This window comes from Verticillium nonalfalfae (assembly GCF_003724135.2).
Source record: "Verticillium nonalfalfae strain VnAa140/NRRL 66861 chromosome Unknown scaffold_8, whole genome shotgun sequence".
Classification (NCBI taxonomy): domain Eukaryota; kingdom Fungi; phylum Ascomycota; class Sordariomycetes; order Glomerellales; family Plectosphaerellaceae; genus Verticillium; species Verticillium nonalfalfae.
In genome coordinates, this window is record NW_021167233.1 from 115,290 (window position 1) to 131,320 (window position 16,031).

At 59.5% G+C, this 16,031-nt stretch overlaps 5 protein-coding genes across 5 annotated transcripts; 4 read left to right on the forward strand and 1 right to left on the reverse strand.

Moving 5' to 3' along the window:
- Positions 1-21: 21 nt before the first annotated feature.
- On the forward strand, positions 22-1,796 carry D7B24_008650 (uncharacterized protein; the record flags this gene model as incomplete). The annotated part of the gene is made up of 2 exons (XM_028642736.1): positions 22-1,400; positions 1,484-1,796. The coding sequence occupies 2 exons, from the start codon at positions 22-24 to the stop codon at positions 1,794-1,796; spliced, it is 1,692 nt and encodes a 563-aa protein (XP_028498427.1).
- A 1,565-nt stretch (positions 1,797-3,361) lies between these two features.
- Positions 3,362-4,384, forward strand: D7B24_008651 (uncharacterized protein; the record flags this gene model as incomplete). The annotated part of the gene is made up of 1 exon (XM_028642737.1): positions 3,362-4,384. The coding sequence occupies one exon, from the start codon at positions 3,362-3,364 to the stop codon at positions 4,382-4,384; it is 1,023 nt and encodes a 340-aa protein (XP_028498428.1).
- A 364-nt stretch (positions 4,385-4,748) lies between these two features.
- SEC7 (guanine nucleotide exchange protein for ADP-robosylation factor) lies at positions 4,749-10,381 on the reverse strand (the record flags this gene model as incomplete). The annotated part of the gene is made up of 2 exons (XM_028642738.1): positions 4,749-9,023; positions 9,077-10,381. 2 exons carry the CDS (start codon positions 10,379-10,381, stop codon positions 4,749-4,751), a joined length of 5,580 nt encoding a protein of 1,859 aa, XP_028498429.1.
- Positions 10,382-11,347: 966 nt separating this feature from the next.
- D7B24_008653 (uncharacterized protein) lies at positions 11,348-12,392 on the forward strand (the record flags this gene model as incomplete). The annotated part of the gene is made up of 4 exons (XM_028642739.1): positions 11,348-11,479; positions 11,556-11,655; positions 11,725-12,072; positions 12,127-12,392. The coding sequence occupies 4 exons, from the start codon at positions 11,348-11,350 to the stop codon at positions 12,390-12,392; spliced, it is 846 nt and encodes a 281-aa protein (XP_028498430.1).
- A 1,083-nt stretch (positions 12,393-13,475) lies between these two features.
- Positions 13,476-14,923, forward strand: LAT1 (pyruvate dehydrogenase complex dihydrolipoamide acetyltransferase component (E2); the record flags this gene model as incomplete). Its single annotated transcript, XM_028642740.1, has 2 exons — positions 13,476-13,784; positions 13,856-14,923. The coding sequence occupies 2 exons, from the start codon at positions 13,476-13,478 to the stop codon at positions 14,921-14,923; spliced, it is 1,377 nt and encodes a 458-aa protein (XP_028498431.1).
- Positions 14,924-16,031: the final 1,108 nt, after the last annotated feature.

Here is a 16,031-nt window from a genome sequence, read left to right on the forward strand (position 1 = left end):
CTTGATCGCTCATCCATCACCATGTCGGAAGACATCAAAGCTGTGGCCGACCATGGCGGCGCCCGCGCCTCGGCCGAGTCCCACGCTGCTGCCGACGATGCCAAAATGTCCAACGCCTTCGTCCAGGGCGCCCGCGACGCCTCCAGCAGGGAACAGCAGATGACGCTCATGCAGGGCATCCGTCTCTACCCCAAGGCCATTGGCTGGAGTATGCTCATCTCGACCTGTATCGTCATGGAGGGCTACGACATTTCCCTCGTGTCCAACTTCTTCGCCTTCGACCCCTTTAAGAAGAAGTACGGCGAGCTGCAGGCCGACGGCACCTACGAGATCTCGGCCGCCTGGCAGGCCGGCCTCTCCAACGGTGTCGCTGTCGGCGAGATCATTGGCCTGTTCCTCAACGGCTACATTTCCGAGCGCTTCGGCTACCGCTGGACCGTCATTGGTGCGCTGATGCTGCTGACCGGCTTCATCACCATCTTCTTCACGGCCCAGAACATCGAGACGCTGCTCGTCGCCGAGATTCTCTGCGGTCTGCCGTGGGGTGTCTTCCAGACGCTGACCATCACGTACGCCGCCGAGGTCTGTCCCATTGCGCTTCGTGGCCACTTGACCACCTACGTCAACTTTTGTTGGGGTCTCGGTCAGCTCATCGGCATCGGTGTCATCACCTCGATGCTCGACCGCACCGATGAATGGTCCTACCGTATCCCCTACGCGCTGCAGTGGATCTGGCCTGTGCCCATCATGATCGGCGTGTACTTTGCCCCCGAGTCGCCTTGGTGGTTGATCCGCAAGGGCCGCGTCGACGACGCGAAGCACTCGCTTCTGCGTCTGACGAGCAAGAATACCGAGACGGACTTCAACGCCGATGACACGGTCGCCATGATGGTGCACACGGCTGCCCTCGAGGAGAAGATAACCGCTGGCGCGTCGTACCTCGACTGCTTCAAGGGCATCGATCTGCGCCGCACGGAGATTGTGTGTCTCGTGTGGGCCATCCAGAACCTCAGCGGCAACTCCTTCTCCAACTACTCGACATACTTCCTCCGCCAGGTCGGTCTGTCGTCGCGTGATGCCTACAGCTTCGCCATGGGCCAGTACGCCATCAACATGGTGGGTGTCTTTGGCGCCTGGAGCTTGATGGCCTGGGGTGTCGGTCGTCGTCGTCTCTATCTCTGCGGTCTCTGTGGACTCTTCACCATGCTGTTCATCATGGGCTTCCTCGGCGAGGTGCCCGAGTCTCAGCGTGACAAGGGTGCTCTGGCGACGGGCAGCATGATGATTCTCTGGGCGCTCGTGTACCAGCTGACGGTCGGCACCGTGTGCTACTCGCTCGTGTCGGAACTGCCTTCGCGTCGCCTGCAGATCAAGACTGTCGTTCTCGGCCGCAACCTCTAGTACGTATCTCCTCGCAGTCTTGTCGATGCCTTTTTTTTTCTTTTTTTTTTTTTTGGAGGGTTCCTTCGCTAACCAGTCGCAGCAACATTGTCGGCATCATCAACAACGTCGTGACGCCGTACATGCTGAACCCTACGGCGTGGAATTGGCAGAACAAGGCGGGCTTCTTCTGGGCGGGTCTGTGCTTCCTCTGCCTCGTGTACACGTACTTCCGCGTGCCCGAGCCCCGCGGCCGCACGTTTGCCGAGCTCGACGTGCTGTTCGAGCACAAGGTGACGGCGCGGCAGTTTGAGAAGACCAAGGTCAACGTGTTCGAGGAGGAGGTGGCCGGCGAGGGTGTTATCAACAACTACCAGTCGCATGTGACGAGCCCCAAGGAGAAGGGCCAGGCGTGAGGTTGATGATGATGATGGTGATGATGGTGCTGAATTTTTCTGCTTTTCTTTCTCTCGATATCGTCGATGTTGGGCGCGCGAGCATTTGGGGCCATGGCGATTTGGCCACGGCCATGATGACTTGATCCGTATTGCGTGTTGGGTACTCACGATCTATTGTCGATGATAGTTAGTCAAAACCATACTACGTACTGTACACACACGATATGATGCTGCATGTACCGGGCTGCGCGATGACGAGACGTCGGGATGATCACGTACGTACCTGAGCAACACCCCTGGCCCAGCCCCGGCGGGATCAGCGACGACTGCCGCTTCCAGAAGGAAGGCGAGGGCGTGTAGGTTTGGTGTTTCGGGCTTCCTCCCGTGCCGGTGAGGAGAAATGCGACCCCTGGGCGTTGGAGAATTGGGGTAGCCGCGCTGCAAGGCGGCGCGGGTGACAGGTGACAGGACCGGGCCATGGGGACGAGGGCCCAAGGCTGAAGGCAGAAGACTGGAGGCTGAAGGCATCGCCAGAGAGGCCCGAAGGCGCGGCGGGTGTTGACTAGGCCATTGTGTGTAACGTCGGGCGACGAGTGACGATCGCCGGTCGATCGGACGACGGCAGTTGAAACGAGAGAAAAAACAACAAAAAAAAGAAACGCAACCGACAAGAGGCACGATACCACCAGGTGAAAAAGGTGTGAGAGGAAAAAACTCAGATCGCGACGCACACTGCAAGACGACAGGTTCGTGGGTTTGCTGTGGGCTGGGCGAGTGGGCACGATGAAGCCATGGCGCCGTGGATGGGAGGGGACTCTCGGGATCCAGGACCTGTTCTCGGGATCCAGGACCCGTTCTCGGGATCCAGGACCTGTTCTCGGGGATCATGTCTCAGCGTGTCGGGAGGAATGACCACGTTGTCGAGAACAAGGCTACATCGCCGAAGACGACAGGCCGAAGCGTTTCCGCTGCCCCACTTGCTTCGAGACGCTAAAATCGAGACATTTTCCCCGACATCCACATCGCGACTGTAAAGACGACCCCGTTTCTCCTTTTGTCTTTCTCCTTTTGTCAAGGCGATCGGCTCGCCCGTCACGATCCCCCTCTTGGAACCACTCACGCTGCCGGCTTTGGTCACACAGGGTCCCTGGCGGGGTGAACCCCGCGCCAGTCGCCCTCGGCGAAGATGGCCCTGTTCGACACGGAAGGGGGGGTAGGACCAGACACGAGGCGAAACGGGCGAGAATAGGAACACGCATGACTTCACAATTGCGGGTAACGAGGCATCGTGTTGGTGGCAGAGCTGTCGTGCGCGCACTTTTGGTCATCTCCACTTGGAAATCTCGTTCGACGGAAGCAACGTCAGAATCAGGTACACGTCGCTGCCATATCGCCCGAGTGGACTTGTTTGAGAAGCGGAACGAGGTTCGGTATAAGAGGATCGAGGAAGGCCTTTCTTGGGGGGGCATCTCGTGCACATCAAACATCATTTTTGTTCATGTTCTTGTCCTACTTCTTCATCGAGGAGAGCATTGTCCAATTCAACGTATAGCCCAGTACACACACACACACACACACACACCATGGTCGCAACACAAAAGCCCTTCTTCCAGGCGCCCGCCTCGCTCGACGCCCACGCGCTCGAGCAGGTCGAGGACGCCATTGACAATGTCAACATCCTCAAGGGCAAGCCCGGCAAGACGGCCAACACAGCCAAGCCCGCGGCGGCGGCATCAGCAGCAGCAGCAACAGCAGCAGCAACACCAACGACCTACGAGTCGTCCAAGTTTGACGCCGAAAAGGACAAGGCGGCGTTCCGGCAGTACGAGTCGGCGACGGACCGCGTCAAGACGTTCTACCAGACGCAGCACGCCAACCAGACGTACGACTACAACATGGCGATCCGCAAGCAGTTCGCCGTGGACCTGTCGCCGGACCCGACGACGCCGCCGCGCGCCGAGCTCTCCGTCTGGGACGCCATGCTCAAGCTCGACACGCTCGTCGACGACTCGGACCCGGACACGTCGCTGACGCAGATCCAGCACCTGCTGCAGACGGCCGAGGCCATGCGCCGCGACGGCCAGCCGCGCTGGATGCAGCTGACGGGCCTCATCCACGACCTCGGCAAGCTGCTCTACCTGCACGGCTGCCCCGAGCAGTGGTCCGTCGTCGGCGACACCTTTCCCGTCGGCTGCGCCTTCTCGCCCAAGATCATCCTGCCCGCCACCTTCGCCGCCAACCCCGACAGCACGCACCCCGTCTACGCGACGCCCCTCGGCGTCTACGAGGAAGCCTGCGGCATCGAGAACCTCGTCATGAGCTGGGGCCACGACGAGTACCTCTACCAGGTCGTCAAGGACCAGTCCACCCTGCCGCGCGCCGCCCTCGCCATGATCCGCTACCACAGCTTCTACCCCTGGCACCGCGAGGGCGCCTACCGCGAGTTCATGGCCCCCGGCGACGACGAGCTGCTCGACGCCGTGCTCGCCTTCAACCCCTACGATCTCTACAGCAAGAGCGATGACGCGCCCACCGTCGACGAGCTGCGGCCCTACTACCAGGACCTCATCGACGAGTACTTTCCCAAGCGCGTCATCCGCTGGTGAGAGTGCGCCGGGGGGGGGAGGACAGTCTGTGAAAAGCGCGTGCCGCTTGGAATGGATGCAGGGGACAAAAAGAATTTACCTAGAAAGCGTTATGTAATGATACCATGATTTTTTTCTTTGAAAGAGCTCGACTGGTCACTACTCTATCCAATTGATGCTCGTAAAATGCAGTGACAATGCATACCCTACCTAGGCAGGCATGTACTTTAGTTGCGAACAGCGAAAACCCTCGAGTATGTAGCGAACCCTCGAGTGAACAGCGAAAACCCTCGGTAAATAGCAGGCAGCTTGCAAAGGCATCGCCCACTGGCCATCCTATAAACACAATAAAGAATCTCTATCAAACATAATCCCCCCCCCTTCTTCACCCGATCTTCGGCGTGCCCGCCTTGTGATACTCCCCCTCCGTCGTGACAGTCGCAACGCTCTCCCGCCTCTCCTTGTCCCCGCTGCGGCTCGCCATGCCCTCGATGCCGAGCCCCACCTCGCCCACGCGCCGCAGCACGAGGAGCAGCGCCGCCCGGAGCTCCGACGAGAGGTTCTTGCCCAGCAGCTCGACGACCATGGGGTAAAACTCCTTGACGTGGCCCTCGAACGCCTCCTCCGGGAACGCCGCGTACCCTTCGAGCACGTCCACGACGACCGGCCGCCACGCCAAGATGTTCCTGTGCTGGCTCTCCTCCTCGAGCGCGACAAAGTCCCCGATGATGTCCTTGCAGAGCGGCACGAGCGCCTTCTCAATGTCCGGCCGCGCCGCCGCCCGCTCGGCGCTGTTGTCGGCGTACATGCGGAACAGAATGGCCACGTACGTCGCCGCCGCGCCCGACTCCTGCTTCAGCAGGTTCGGCGCCTGCTTCATGAACCCTTCGCGCCAGAGGCGCATGCGCAGCTCCTTGTCGGCGTTGAACCGACGCGCGAACAGGTACGACCGCTTGAGGAGCGCCATGAGGGTCAGGAGCTCCGTCGTCGGGATCTGCGCATACACAGTGTCGTTGCTGAACAGCTCGTTGACCGTCTCGATCATGAGCAGCTGGAGCACGCAGCGGGAGATGATCTGGTTGAAGTAGCGCCGGCGCGCGGCCGTCACGACGACGGGCTGCTGCTGCAAGTTGGATGCCGGCTTGTAGTCCTCGAGGGGAGCCTGGGGTAGGTTCGTCGCAGTAGGCGTCTTGAGATCGTCCTCATCGGCGCCCTCCTCGGTAGACTCGGTGGCAGGTGCGTCGGCGTCGGTACCGTTCTTGTTATGGCCGTTAATCTCGAGCGACTTTTCGTTGATTGGCTCCTCCGGGTCGACGACCAGCGGCCCGGTAAAGTCCAGGCCATTGGTGGGCAGCTCGAGCGACGCCGATGAGTTGACGGTTGTCGGCGAGAAGAGTTGCGTGGCCGTTGTCGCAGCAAACAGCTTGCAGAATGACCCCACAATCTCAGTCCAGTGTCCGGCTGTGAACTTCTTGACGTTCTTCAGGATCAGTTGCTGCAGGCAGTTGCTGCCGATGCGCGAGATGGTGTCGTTCTCCTGGAAGATGCACAGAGCGAGCAGCTCGAGGAACCGGTCGAGCATGCACTCCAGAGCTTCGAAGTAGTGCGTGAACAGTGTGATCATGTTGCGCAACGCCTGGATCATCGTCGTCGACAACCAAACGGAAAGTTCCTCGTGGTTGAGCGCACTGTTGAGATCGGGTCTTGAGCGGAGAACCATGAAGATCGGGTTCAGTTGCTGGCGCCAAAGTATGTCCCAGAACTCGGGCGGGAACTCGCCGCCGTACTTCAGCAGCGCCTCAAAGAAGTACTCCAGCGCATTGGATCGCACCTCGAGGTCCTCGCCCGTCATGAGGACATCGTGAAAGGCAAACAGCACGGGGAACCAATAGCCCTCCTCGACTGACGTCTTCGTCTGCGAACGCTGCAGAGCATCCTGGGCTTTCGGGTTCTCGGCCGGCGGCGCGTATCCGTTCTTGTGCGACAAGGGGCACTCTGGCGTCTTGAGCATGCGTGGCATGATCGACTTCAGTGCTTCGAGGGCCTGCAGGCTCTTCTTCTGGTACTTCATGTTCTTGGAGAACTCCGTCAAGCAGACAATCAAATCAGTGAACGCGCCCTGCGATATGACAACGCCAAACTTGGTCTTGTAAACCTGGCTGACGTTCTCGTACGCCAAGTTGACAATGGCCTCGTGCTGCTCGCGCGCGGCCACGGTGAAGACGCCAAACATGGTCCGCCAGCCGGACCGGATGTTGTCGCCGCGGGCCTGGATCATCTGGATCAAGCACCGCAGGACCATATCCTTGACTGTGATGTTCTGGGCGTTCGACAGGATGTGCTCGAAAGGCTTGAGAAAGTCCTTCTGGAACTTGAAACCGGGCAGCTCCTCAATCTCGAGGAAGTTCATCGACAGCTGACGCAGCGAGTCGAGGGCGAAGAAGACAATATTCGTGTTGTTGTGGCAGCCGACGCGGTTGAAGTGTTCGCCCATGACCTCCCAAATGTTCGTCCACTCAAAACGAACACGCGACATGTTGTAATAGGCAATCTCGACAATCTTCTGCAAGCTGTAGGTCCTCGGCGAATCGTTGGAGCCAGAAACGCGAATCTCATCCCAGCTGACCTCGGTCAACGCGCGCGTAAAGTGGACAATGGCCTCGCCGTTCAGGCTGGCCGTGTTCGCGAAGATGCGGTCAACAGCCTTGACGACCGCGTCCGACCGCGCCTCCTGCGCGACCTCGATGGAGAATCCCTGCGGACCGGTGCCGGCGCGCGGGCGACCAGGACGCCGCCCGTGGGTCGATTTGCGCGAATCGTTTGTGCCTTGCCGTTCGAATCGCGCATTCGCCACATCCGGGATGGCATTTTCGTCGACACCGCCAGAAATGAGCTGCAGTCGGTCCAGCTGACTGATGCAGAGCAGGACGTCCTTCCACGATGACCGTAGAAGATCACCCTCGGTCTGACCGAGCTCGAGGATGACCTTCAGAGCCTCAATGTTCTTGGCATGCATCTCCTGTGGGTTGTTGATGTTGGTGATATTCCTCAGAGCCGAGACAAAAGCCTCACGAGGCGTAGAGAGGTCGAAAGAGCAGGCAATCTTGGTAGCCAGCTTCATGCCCTCAAGGCACAGCTTGTTGACCTCAATGTTTTGCGCCTTCTGCATCTGGTTGGACAGAGCCGAGAAGTAGGACATCCAGGTCACGTCGAACATGGGACCGATGTGCTGGAAGGATGTCGCGGGCATGAACTTGACGCCAGCACGCTGGGCATTGCGGCGCTGCGTCTTGAGAAGGTTTTTGAACAGCTGTTCCGACCGCGACGCGATCTCCACAGACTGCTGCACGTAGGCTTCCCTCTGCAGATCCCTGCCCATGTTCGACAGTGCCTGTCCGAGACCTGCGGCGATACCTGTTGACGTCGGCGGAGCGTTGCCCGCCATGGCGGCAGCGTCCCGCTCGCTCTTGAGAACAATCTCGTTGCTCTCGATCTCGTCGTAAATTTGAAGCAGATATTCGGGCGGCAAGTCGGCATCGTCGTTGATGCCACGGTTGTTCTTGATAAAGTCTTCTTTGCTCATCCGCCTGGCGATCTTGGTGCTGTGCAAATCGGTATTCAGGAGAATGACAGAGTAGGCCAAGACGTAGGCCGTGTCTGCGTTGGCGAATGCATTGGGGTTGCCCATGACGTATCGGTTCGCAAACTTGAGCATGAAACGATCAATCTTTTGGGCCTCACCAGGGAGACGGAACGATTGCAAGAACGTACGCAGCGCGTCCACGAAGCGCCTCTTGGTAAATTGCATGGTGTCGACAAAGGCGTGCATGATCTCAATGTTCTTGGGCTCGCCCTCGCCGAGATATTCACCGATCTGGGCCTTGTCGAGACGATCTTCCTGGATGAGGAACTTGGCAATGTCTTCGGGGCTGTCGCTTGCGATGAACCCTTCCTTGATCAGCATGGCGATACCTCTCTTCGGTTTGAAGTTGAACTGTTTGATGGCGTTGTTGAGGGCCGTTTTCCTCTGCTTCACCTTTTCCAGGTGGGCGGGGTCGTCCTCAAACATGGGCGTACTCGGCGCTGTAGGGGTGTCAACACGAGAGTGGCTCTCGCTCACGCTGGGGTCGATCGACGGTCGCAGGTCCTCAGAAAGTCGGGCGTCCACATCGCCATCGGCACGGAGCCCGTCTGTATTCCTGTCTGTCCTGACAGATCCAGACCAATCGACCATGGAGCGCAGCGACTCGACGAGAGCGTCCAACGCAACGCGCTTGATGACGTACTCCTTGGGAATCTCCGACTCGGGCTCGGCATGCGGGACTATCTGCGCGACAGACAGAGGCGGTGGCAGAATGGGGCGAAGCTGCCACTCGCCGGGCGACGGCGTCCTCGCGGCCTTCTCTTCATACTGCTGCTCCTGGCCGGGTGTGATGGGGACTGCTGCTGTCGAGTACTTGGACAGATCCTCAATGATGGTCTGGAAGAGATTGTCGACGTTGCCTTCGCAGTCGTAATTCAGATACACCTCAACAAGACCCCTCGAGTCGGCGCAGAACCTGTTGAGAATGGTGACGACCGTGGCCTTCTGTGAGGCCGGGGCGGTCCGCCTTGCCAGCAAGGCAAGATAGATCTCGTTCAAAAAGACGGCAATTTCGAGCTGATAAACTGTCAGTGCGGCGCAGGAGCACAGCGATGGAGGAGGGCACGCACCTTGAACTGCTCCCGCATGAACTTGAGCACGAGCCAGAAAATCTCGGCGCAGACAGTAAAGATGCCATCGACCGAGCTAGCTCCGTTGCGGGTCACGCTCAGGCAGATGTAGTACTTGATCGCTTGTATGAACGTCGTCACTTCGTCGGTCCGGGAATTCCTGATGGTACAAAGGGGGGAGGTGAAGACAGTAATGTTGTTGTTCATGAGGGTATGGATGAGGTGGAGGGAGATGAGCTTGGAGCGCATGGGCTGGCCGCGGACCTCGTACAGCTGCTCGGTAGGCAGGACCTTGGTGGACAGGTTGCAGAAGGATCGGAAGACGAGGTAGGCGTCGCGGATGTAGACCTCGTCCTCGGCTTCGAGCTCGTCGTAATTGTCCTCTTCCTTGGCCGACGACTGCGACTCGGTGCGCTCCATCTTGGCCGGCTTGATCTGGGTGACCATGGTAGGGCCTTCGCCGAGGGTCGAATCGTCAAAGCTCTTCCTCGTCTCGAGATCCTTCAGGGTCAGCTTGGCCTGCGTGGCCTGGGCATCGGGGGCCGGCGCCGGCACGGCGGCCACATCGCTGGCGACGTCGTTGGCGCTGTCCTCCTCCTCTGCCTCGGCACTCTTCTCTCCCGATCCGTTGACCGAGTTGGCTTGTTCGGCGGGGTCGAATGTGATGTTGCTGGAGCTGTTCTTCGTGTTGGCCAGGTTGAGGCGCGCCTCCTTCATGTGCAGTCGGGTCTTGACTCGCTCGAAGACGGTACCGACCATCTGCGTCAGAGTGCCCTGCGCCATCTGCTGGTTGGCAGTGCTCCGCGACAGGAGGAAGACGTTGTAGACCTGGCGCACGGCCTTCAGGAGGCCGGCGCCGTGGACGACGATCTTGTCGTTCAGCACGGCGGCCAGCAACGACTTGACGATCTGCAGCTGTATCTCGACGGGGGTCGTCTCGCCCTGGAAGCATCCGCAGATGGTATCGATGGCCCGCTCGATGAGGGGTGGTGGCTGCTCGCCGTCGGTCTCCTTTTCTCCCCCACCATCTTCGGAAGCGGCGGCGGCCGGGGGCGCGGAGAAGTGTGAATAGGAAATGAGTTTTCCGATGCAATCGAGGGCGCTCGTGATGAGATGGGTGTTGCCCGTCTTGGTGGCCTGGTGCAGAGGCGCAAAGACGACTTCGGGGTCGGGCAGCTGGGGGTCGGCTTCTTTGACGGCTTCGAGGGTCTTTTGCAGCGACTCGGAGAGCTGCTTGTGTCGCTGGGCCTCCTTGGATGCGGCGATGGCCTCCAAGGAGGCGACCAGAAACTTGACGGAGCTCATGAGGGAGCACTGGAGGATCAAGCGGCCATTCGTTCCGGGCGCGGGCAATGTCCAGCAAAGGAGCCTTTACTGTCGGGAGGTAGGTCAACGACGTGGGAGGGGCTCGCAGGAGGCGCAAACTTCTGGGAGCTGTGCTCGACTAGGGGTACCTAGGCTCGACTCGAGATGATGGGGGGGCAGACGGAAAGGCCAGCGCAGTCGAGGAAGCTGCAGCGAGGGCTCTTCGTCTTCGAGGAACTCTGCTGTCGGAGATCAACAGATGAGATTGGTGGTGCGGATGTGTGTCCTGTCCTCGAACGAAACCCAAAATTAATTATTTGGATCGAGGCTGGACCCTGGCGTCTGCTGCTTGCTGCTTGCTGCTTGCTGGCTTGTGCAGGCTGACTGTGACGAGCCAGGCCACAGCTCAATGGGTTCGGGTCTTCCATATCGGATTCGAACACGACGCAAGAGTCCGTGCACCGACGCAGCTCATCTTAGTCAGCCGAATAGGAGAAGTGGGCCAGCGGGACGCGTCAAGGTCAACCCAAGCAAGCGTAAGGCGTCAAACGCGTGTAGCGATAGGCGCGGCTTGTCTTCTGACTCAACAATCGAATCGCCTGGCTCCTTCAGTGATTGGGCCATCCATGCAGTGTTACATGTACAGGCCCACAAACCACGATGACCTGTCTATAGGTACCTCTGGTAGTGTACCTCATCCTCTCGCTCTCGGTCAAATCAGCACCGGCCGGCCCAAGACGGGAACCACGCCCTGACGCCGCGCCCTGGAGTGACCGTGAGACCAATGAGAATAGCGAGGACTCCCTTCAACTCCATCGCCGACTGTCGGCCCCCTTCATGACGTCCGCTGACCGGGGCCGGCAGTCTGTCTGCGGGGGAAAGCTACAAAGCCCCTCCATGGACAGGACATGCTGACCCGGATTGCATCCCTACCTTCATCGTCTATCTCATCTACCACTGCCCGCCATGCAGGCCGCCAACAAGCTCAAGTCTGTCTTCACCAAGGGCGCCGGCGCCAGCTTGGGCGTCTGGCAGATGATTCCCAGTGCCAACGTCTCGCGTGCCCTCGCCAAGAGCCCCGGCGTCGACTGGGTCATGGTCGATTGCGAGCACGGCAACATTGACGGCATGCCGCACGATGCTCCCGCACACGGGTCACGTCGTCGCTGACAAGCACACAGATCGGGCCATGCACGATGCCGTCCCTGCCATTGCCGCCGCCGGTGTCTCTCCCATTGTCAGAATTCCCGACATGCAGGCGTCCCTCGTGAAGCGTGTGTAGCTACCAGTTTTTCCTTCACCAACCACCAACCCACAGGATCCTGACTAACGATCACCCGCAGGCGCCCTTGATTGTGGCGCCCACGGCGTACGGCCGCCCCCTCTCGACTCCCAGACGCCGACTCTGCTGACACGACGACAGGTCCTCGTGCCCCTCCTGCGTACCGCCCAAGAGGCCAAAGATCTGGTCCAGGCCGCCAAGTTCCCGCCGTGGGGCCGCCGCGGCTTCGGCTCGCCCTTTGCCATGGAGCGCTTCACCCCGGCCCCCAGCATGACCGAGTACCTGCAGCAGGCCAACGGCAGCCTCCTGACCATGGTGCAGATTGAGACGCAAGAGGCCCTCGACGCCGTGGACGACATTGCCGCCGTCGAGGGCATCGATGTTCTTTTCGTGGGGCCCTTTGACCTAGGTACACACACTTTCCCCTCCATGTGAAGAGCGCCTTGTCCTGACGAGAACGCAGCCAACAACATCGGCCACCCCGTCATCGACGGTGTCATGAAACCCGAGCTGCACGAGGCCATTGCGCGCGTCTTGGAGGCCACCCACAAGGCGGGCAAGAAGGCGGGCATCTTTTGCACGTCGGGCGAGCAGGGCAAGCAGTATGCCGAGCAAGGCTTCGACATGATCAGCGTGGCGACCGACTTTACCATGTTGCAGCATGCCGTGGCCGACGCCGTCAGCGTTGCGCGCGATGGGCCGCGGCCGGCCAAGGGCACGTCGTACTGACGTGGTGCTCTTCGAGAAGAAAGACACCGCTAGGTACCACGCCGTGCGCATAGTCTCTGTAGATGAACGCGCATACAGCATTTCGATGCGTTGCTCCAAGGTGTGATGCTTCTTGATACTCTGCGTTTGAATTCCGCATCACTGTCCTCGGCAAACATTTCGGGTTCGGCAGGATTCTCAGGGGAGAAGTGATTTGCAGAGCAGCATTACTTGCGTAAAGCGAATACTCCTTGAAGAAGCTGCACCCTCCTTTTGGCTGAGGCGAACCGTCGAGCGGTGCTGAAGAAATGGCATTTGCATGATGTATCATTCACAGTGTAAAGAACCATCTAGTGCTCCCACGTTCACTCACTGCTCTGAGGACTATTGACTGGTTTGAAGTATAAATGCTGAGGTTGAACCCGTTCCTGAACGAATTCAACAACCACCACAACGATACCTTCACCCAAAATAGACGCCCTCCCGGAAGTCCAAGAAGCGCATCGGACATCGAGCTGTTTGCCGTCACAGTCACGAGACCCATCGTCCGGAGCAGGTTCATGGAATGGCCTCGTTTTCTATCTACCTAAGGTAAATAGGTAGGTAGGCAGGTAGGTAGGTAGCTGTGGCAGGCGCTGCGGTGAAATACAAGACCGTCGTACAAGAAAAGAAGGATTGGCTCCGAATTGATCCGAAGTGGAGCCTGCCGCCCTGCAGCTTCCGTGAATTTGTCGGGGTGCGCTAAGGCCCAAAACGGCATAGCGCCTCAAGCTCCGTTCCCATCGGACGCCGGTGCGAGCTCAACGCAAAAAACTGCCAGCCCCAACTTCACCCTTGGCCTCGCCTTCTGTTTCCGAGCCCATCGCCTCGAAATATCCCGCGTCGCTTCTTCTCCTCCCATCTCCCTTCCCCCCCTCCATCCGCCCTCTTCAGTCTGACCTTCAATTGCTGTCGGTCAATTTGTCCGGAGCCATTCTGACTCTCTTTCTTGGGGTTTGATCCAGCATCCTCCGTCACCCCTCAGCTCTCGCTCTGTCTCCTCCTTCCGGGTGATCTTTACCCCATCACCAGAACCATCAACACGACGACCACAAATCCGACACAATGATCTCCACCGTTCTGCGAAGGCGTGTCCTGCCTCAGGGCCTGCGCACCAGCCTCTCCACCCACATCATCCGCTGCTATGCCTCGTACCCGCCGCACACCGTCATCAAGATGCCCGCCCTGTCACCCACCATGACCGCTGGCGGTATCGGCGCCTGGCAGAAGAAGGCCGGCGATTCCATCGCGCCCGGCGATGTCCTGGTCGAGATTGAGACGGACAAGGCCCAGATGGACTTTGAGTTCCAGGAGGAGGGTGTTATTGCCAAGACCCTCAAGGAGAGCGGCGAGAAGGATGTTCCCGTCGGCAGCGTAAGCCTCCCATTTTCCCCTATGCCCATGCACTGTCATGCAGCCTCGCGCGTTCCAAGCTAACAAGTCAGCCCATCGCCGTCCTTGTCGAGGAGGGCACCGATGTCAGCGCCTTCGAAGGGTTCTCCGCCGCCGACGCTGGTGGTGATGCCCCGGCCCCCGCCCCCAAGAAGGAGGAGAAGTCCGAGTCTTCCTCCTCTGCCTCCGAATCCGCCCCCACGCCCGCGCCCGAACCCGAGGACAACGGTCCCGCCGGCAAGCTCGAGCCCGCCATCAACCGTGAGCCCAACGCCTCCATTGGTGCCGTCCGCCTCGCCCGCGACAAGGGCGTCAAGGTCGCCGACATCAAGGGCACCGGCAAGGGTGGCCAGATCACCGAGGAGGACGTCAAGAAGGCCGCCTCCTCGCCTGCCGCCGCTTCCGGCTCCGCCTCGGCCGCCTACGAGGACATCCCCATCAGCGGCATGCGCAAGACCATTGCCAACCGCCTGCAGGAGTCTGTCCAGACGAACCCCCACTTCTTCGTCACGAGCTCCATCTCCGTGTCCAAGCTCCTGAAGCTGCGCCAGGCCCTCAACGCCTCGAGCGAGGGCAAGTACAAGCTGTCCGTCAACGACTTCCTCATCAAGGCCATTGCCGTCGCCTCCAAGAAGGTGCCCCAGGCCAACTCGAGCTGGCGCGGCGACGTCATCCGCCAGTCCTCGACCGTCGACGTCTCCGTCGCCGTCTCGACGCCCACCGGCCTCATCACCCCCATTGTCACGGGCGTCGAGGCCCGCGGCCTCGAGTCCATCTCCTCCCAGGTCAAGCAGCTCGCCAAGCTCGCCCGCGACGGCAAGCTCAAGCCTGAGCAGTACCAGGGTGGCACCATCTCCATCTCCAACATGGGCATGAACCCCGCCGTCGACAACTTCACCGCCATCATCAACCCCCCTCAGTCCACCATCCTCGCCATCGGCACCACCCAGAAGGTCGCTGTCCCCGTCGAGAACGAGGACGGCACCACCGGCTTCGAGTGGGACGAGCAGCTCAAGGTCACCGGCAGCTTCGACCACAAGGTCGTCGACGGTGCCATTGGCGCCGAGTGGCTCAAGGAGTTCAAGAAGGTCCTCGAGAACCCCCTGCAGCTGCTGCTGTAAGGTGCTTTCGAAGCGAGATGGACAGAACAGTGTGGAGGGGAGTTGGAGAGCCTCCGGCGCGAGGTGGCAAAGACCCATCGGGCCGTCTCCCGCCTTTTGGAGATGATGTGAAATATACAAAAGGTGTACGGCGGGTCGGAGGGCACAGAAAGAGAATGTGTATGTGGGAAAGAGAAGTGAATTGAGGGTTGTGAGAGAGAGAGGGGCCAGGCGCTTGCATGTCTTATCGAGAAACGGCTTGCTTGGCTCGGCTCAGTGGATAGAAGGTTTGCGCACCGCCGTAGCCTGCGTCCCGTGTACAGTGATCTCTGGTTAATGCTGCGGTTTGCTCTGCGGAAAAAAAGAGGTTTTCTGTCTTGTACATTGGTGTTCCCTCTCCCTTTTCCCCTTTACCTAGAATACAAGCAGAGGCCGTTCCGTTGCAATCAATCTTGTCCTTTATCTGAATGTGCTGGCTGCGTTCGATGTACGTGTTTTCGCTTCTGGATGTCTTCCAAGCTTGACTGCGATGCTATCAGTGACGCACAGGGCGTCGATGCGAGAGTATGGTCCACTTATGGCCACCCTCAACACCATGCTTTCATGACAGAAAATGGCATCAAACCGTGCGATTTCGTTGAAAGATCATGTTTCAGGTACGTGGAAATCCGAAAGACCCAGAAACGCTCTCATCCCGCTTCGCCACTCCGTCCCTCAGTCCTTCGCATAAGAGTCATCTTCCCACAACGACAGTGCGCTCAGGAACAGCTCCTCCAGCGGCTTCCCCTGCACTATTCCCAGCGCCCTCACCCCGCTGTACAGGAAACTCACAGTGTCATGACTTTACCTGCCGCAACACAGGCAGCACCCGCCGGGTTCACTTTCCCTGTTCGATATACGGAAACCGTTGTATTCCAACCGACGACGTCGCTAGACAGGCATGCGCAGAGCCTAGCACCAGGCAGAGCACCCCGCAGTATCCCTTGCGACAACGTCTGTGAGTGCGGCCGGGCTATGACGGATATCGGGGTCCTCATCCTTGCACATGACAGCTCTAGAAGGGGGGGGAGGACCTGGCGTATGGCCTTGGTGAGCGCGCCTTTTCAGACGAGGAGCTGCAGGGCTGGGA